At 30.0% G+C, this 4,264-nt stretch overlaps 1 protein-coding gene across 1 annotated transcript in view; it reads left to right on the top strand.

Annotated features, from left to right (window-relative positions):
* The window catches only part of LOC108570305 (WD repeat-containing protein 7), a 13,724-nt gene that overhangs the window by 5,701 nt on the left and 3,759 nt on the right, over positions 1–4,264 (top strand). The window contains exons 8-16 of the mRNA XM_017932143.1: positions 815–905; positions 994–1,408; positions 1,581–1,801; positions 1,936–2,155; positions 2,323–2,437; positions 2,545–2,750; positions 2,840–2,977; positions 3,108–3,176; positions 3,791–3,892. Of these exons, the coding sequence (XP_017787632.1) occupies positions 815–905; positions 994–1,408; positions 1,581–1,801; positions 1,936–2,155; positions 2,323–2,437; positions 2,545–2,750; positions 2,840–2,977; positions 3,108–3,176; positions 3,791–3,892 (1,577 nt within the window). The remainder of the gene's footprint in view (positions 1–814; positions 906–993; positions 1,409–1,580; positions 1,802–1,935; positions 2,156–2,322; positions 2,438–2,544; positions 2,751–2,839; positions 2,978–3,107; positions 3,177–3,790; positions 3,893–4,264) is intronic.

Genomic DNA, 4,264 nt, shown 5'->3' with positions numbered 1-4,264 from the left:
AAATATTCATCTTTCATTTTATAATTTCAAATTAAAAGTGTATGACATGAATTTTCGTATGTCTTTCTATATCAAGATCAACATTTCCTATAATTTATTATCATATTACCATAGGTATTATTGTACTATATAACTACAAATAATCTATATCTAATTATTTTTTTGGCAAGATCTTGTATTTTGTACTATTTTATTTTTTTAATTTGTTATATTAAAATTACACTAAGCAAAAACGTATTACACAAAAATATTGTGCAGCTATATTATATCTATCTGCATTTCACATCTTATGTTTTCATGTTTTATCTATTATAAGTTGCTTTACATGTGTCACTTTTCCATATATTTCACTGTCATAAATTCAGTAAATTCTAAAAATAATGATATCAATAAAGAATAGTAGTGCTATGCCAGCTTATGTAGTTTTAGTAAGCCATGCTGTATTGTTTAGTTGCATTTATTATTCAAATAAATTTATGTATTAGGATCATTTTTTTTTTGCGTTTATCTTAATAAGTTATTGTATAACTAATACAGCTATGTAACTAATGTAAAGGAATTATGAAGTGCTTTATTACTTTCTAATGTGTGTCATAATAAACTAAGCAATATAACTCAAACTATTATAATTAATAAATACAAGAAACATGATATTTACCATTTATGGATTATAAAGCATTCTTAATTTCATATTTTGCACTTTATTAGAGTGTATCAAAATGTATTATGAATTACTGTTTACAAATAGTATTATTTTAAAGAAAGTTGTTTAAAATAATTAAGCAATATATTCTTGTATATTTTTATTATATAGTAGCGTTGCAGACAATAAAAATTTTCATACTGCTGGTGTCGAATATGATCAACCTTACCTGTACTACACTCTGACGCAACCCGGAGACAAGGTAAGTTTAAAATTATTCTTTATTAAAATTAATTTTTTAGAAATTGTACAATACAAAATTATTAGTTATTCTTTTTTCTTCGTTTCAGCCGCTATCATGTCCACCAGCAATGCGATTAGTTACAGTTCAAAAACAAAGTAAAACATTGAAGTATCTATTACGTGGTGATAGCGAAGGAGTTGTTGTTATTTGGACAGTTCCAGAAGTAACAAATCACCAACTAACTCAAATCTGTCAAAATGATTGCTCAACTCCACTTTCATTACCACCAATAGTTAAAACGAGTCTTACAACTGCTTGGGAAGAAATGAAACCACCACCAGTTGGAATATTAGATCAATTAGACAGTGGAGATGGACATGCTATAAAATTAACAGCTAGTATATATTTACCGCAACAAAGTCGTTTAGTTGTTGGTCGTGAAGATGGCAGTATTATCATTGTTCCTGCAACACAAACAGTCATGCTTCAGTTACTTCATGGCAATCATCAGCAATATGATGGTACAATAATAAATTTATTTGTTCAAAAGTAATCTTTCCCCAGTAGTATTTTGTTTTATTAATATAATTTTTTTCATTAATTTAAACATTTGTAATTATATTTACATAAACTCCTTTAACCCAAAATTTACGATTATATAACTTTTTCTTTATGTTATTATTTGCTTTATAGATTGGCCTCCTCATCAAGTACTTCTAGGTCACTCTGGTCGAGTAAATTGCCTTTTATATCCTCATGGAGCAGCTTCACGTTATGATCGGGCACACCTTGTTTCTGGATCAGTTGATTTTGCTGTATGCTTATGGGATCTTTATGCTGGTACACTTATTCATAGATTTTGTGTTCATGCAGGTGAAATTACGCAACTGATGGTACCACCTGATAACTGCAGTGTATGTTCAATTCTCTTTATAAATATTGTATTAGTGAATAATATATCATAGCAGTTGTCTTACAAGTTATTCATTGTAGTTCTACAGTGTTTGATTTTTATATAATAATAATAATAATCCCATTGCTTTTTTAGCTTAGAATACAGAAGTGTGTTTGCAGCGTTGCATCTGATCATAGTGTTACTTTACTATCGTTAGCCGAAAGAAAATGTGTTGTTCTCGCTTCGCGACACTTGTTTCCAGTTGTTACGATAAAGTGGAGGCCACTGGACGATTTTATGATAGTTGGATGTTCAGACGGAGCAGTATACGTATGGCAAATGGAAACGGGTCACTTAGATCGCGTATTGCACGGTATATATCAGATTCCAATTTCTATACCTTTCTGTTTAAAATGATTTTTATAAAATTAAGTATTGCAATACTATAATTTTATTATGATTCTTTAACAACTAATATATCGTTTAACATTTAATACATTAAAATTAAAGTTTGTAAAGTTGTAATAAAAATTCTTGTAGGTATTATTGCAGAAGAAGTACTCTTCGCCTGTGACGAAAATACAATGGCTGCGGCTGGTGGGACAGCCGCGGGTGGTGAACTAGGCTTAGCTAATCCAGCTGTACATTTCTTTAGGTAAATGAAATCTTGCAACGTGGATGGTGAGAACCTTGAGTGAATTTTAGGGAGAAGATTGCAAAAAATAATTTCTTTGTTATATTTGGGATATTTTGTTTCTTCAGAGGGTTGAGACACAGAAATCTTTCTGCTATAAGACATGCAACACAAAGAGGGTTACACCAACTGCAACAACTCCATGGTGGTCAAGGGGTTGATCATGGAAATCAAATAAAAGCAAAAGGCACACCCTTAATGATTAACGGCTTCAGAAGTAATCCTAAGGACCCAGAAAGTCATATTTTATTTTTTGACATAGAAGCTTTGATAGGTATGTTTTTTTATTCTCTTTAATACATGTAAAACATTGATATTTATATAAAAATATTTAGGAAATTTAAATTGTTTTTGTTTATATAGTACAGCTACTGAGTGATGAATATGGAGCAATGTCACCACGTTCTTTGGAAGCACAGGGTTTAATTTCAGCCTCCGAGTATCAGAAGGTTGCAGCACTTACTCAGTCTGCCAGTCCAGATGCTCATAAAAAAATTGCAGGTAAAAATTCTTTCAGTTTTTCTTTTTCTCATAAATATTAATATTGATCTTAATCATTTAGTCAATATATATGTATATAAATTTATACATATATTAATAAAACAACTTACACTAACATGCCACTTTATAGACTTTTTCGGTCGCGTCAAGGATAAGGCAGGAGACGTTGAACGAATTTTAAAGGAGAAGGATCGTCACGGTATTGTGCTTTGTTACTGTTTCATTTTGCAAATTGTAGATTGTGTGTGATTTTTTCGCATATTTTATAAAAATTTAGCAAGATTGTCATATAGGATCATTGATTTTATTTTCTATACTATGTTTAGTCCAAATTATTTAACATAATGTTCGTGCATATCAAAATTTTTCTTTTATGGTTGCATGTCCACCCATGTAGGCAAATTGATGTATACTCTTGCAATACTAGCAAGAGTTGTTTCTAGCACTGAAACAAATTTGTTTCAAGTATAGTTCCAATATATCATTCTATTTAAATTTTTAATACCTACATTAAAACTCTTGATCAATTAAAAATTTTCATACTCATATTTATTCATCAAATGGGTTTAAAGGAGATACTTGATTGTAAAACTGTGCTTTGTATTTATAACTGATCTAATGCCTAGTATTTATTTTGTCTTAAGTACATTGGTTCACATATGTGGCCTAAATATGTTCTCTTGGAATGTTTAGTTCATGTAATATTCATTGGAGGTTTCATAGTGCATTTAATCCACACTTCAGCTGTAGTCATTAGAAGATTCGTGTTGGAAATGATTTTTGATATCATCTAAAGCCAATTTCTTTCTGTAGGTATATTGGCTAAAATGAAGGAGGGTGCAGAGAACGTACATACTAAGATTCAGGCCAAGGTGGAAAGCGTTGGCCTCAAGCCGTCGTCTCTCGACGGCAAAGGTTAGCCATGATTTAAGGAAGATGGCAAAATTATTGTACTTTCTGTTGTTGAAATTATGTGGCATGAAATTTTATCGTTAGTTTAGATTTGTCATTCGCTTTCCATTTTCTTACTTTCTCACATAAAATACATTTTTACTCCCTTTAGTATCCAATATACAAGTTATTAAGGGTGTTTACTAGCATTTTTATTTTCTTATATTTGTATAGTGTTTAGAATATGAACGTTTGTTAATTTTGTTGCAGACACATTTTGATTTGTAACATCATTTAATAAAAACATTGCTTTTACATGTGAACATGTGTTAATAATCAGATACTTTTTAGTATAAAAAATTTAAATCATATTTTATAAATACTGTACTTGATAAA

This window comes from Habropoda laboriosa, unplaced genomic scaffold (assembly GCF_001263275.1).
Source record: "Habropoda laboriosa isolate 0110345459 unplaced genomic scaffold, ASM126327v1 scaffold68, whole genome shotgun sequence".
Classification (NCBI taxonomy): domain Eukaryota; kingdom Metazoa; phylum Arthropoda; class Insecta; order Hymenoptera; family Apidae; genus Habropoda; species Habropoda laboriosa.
Note: the sequence above shows the minus strand (reverse complement) of the source record. Positions and strands in the feature narration are given on the sequence as shown.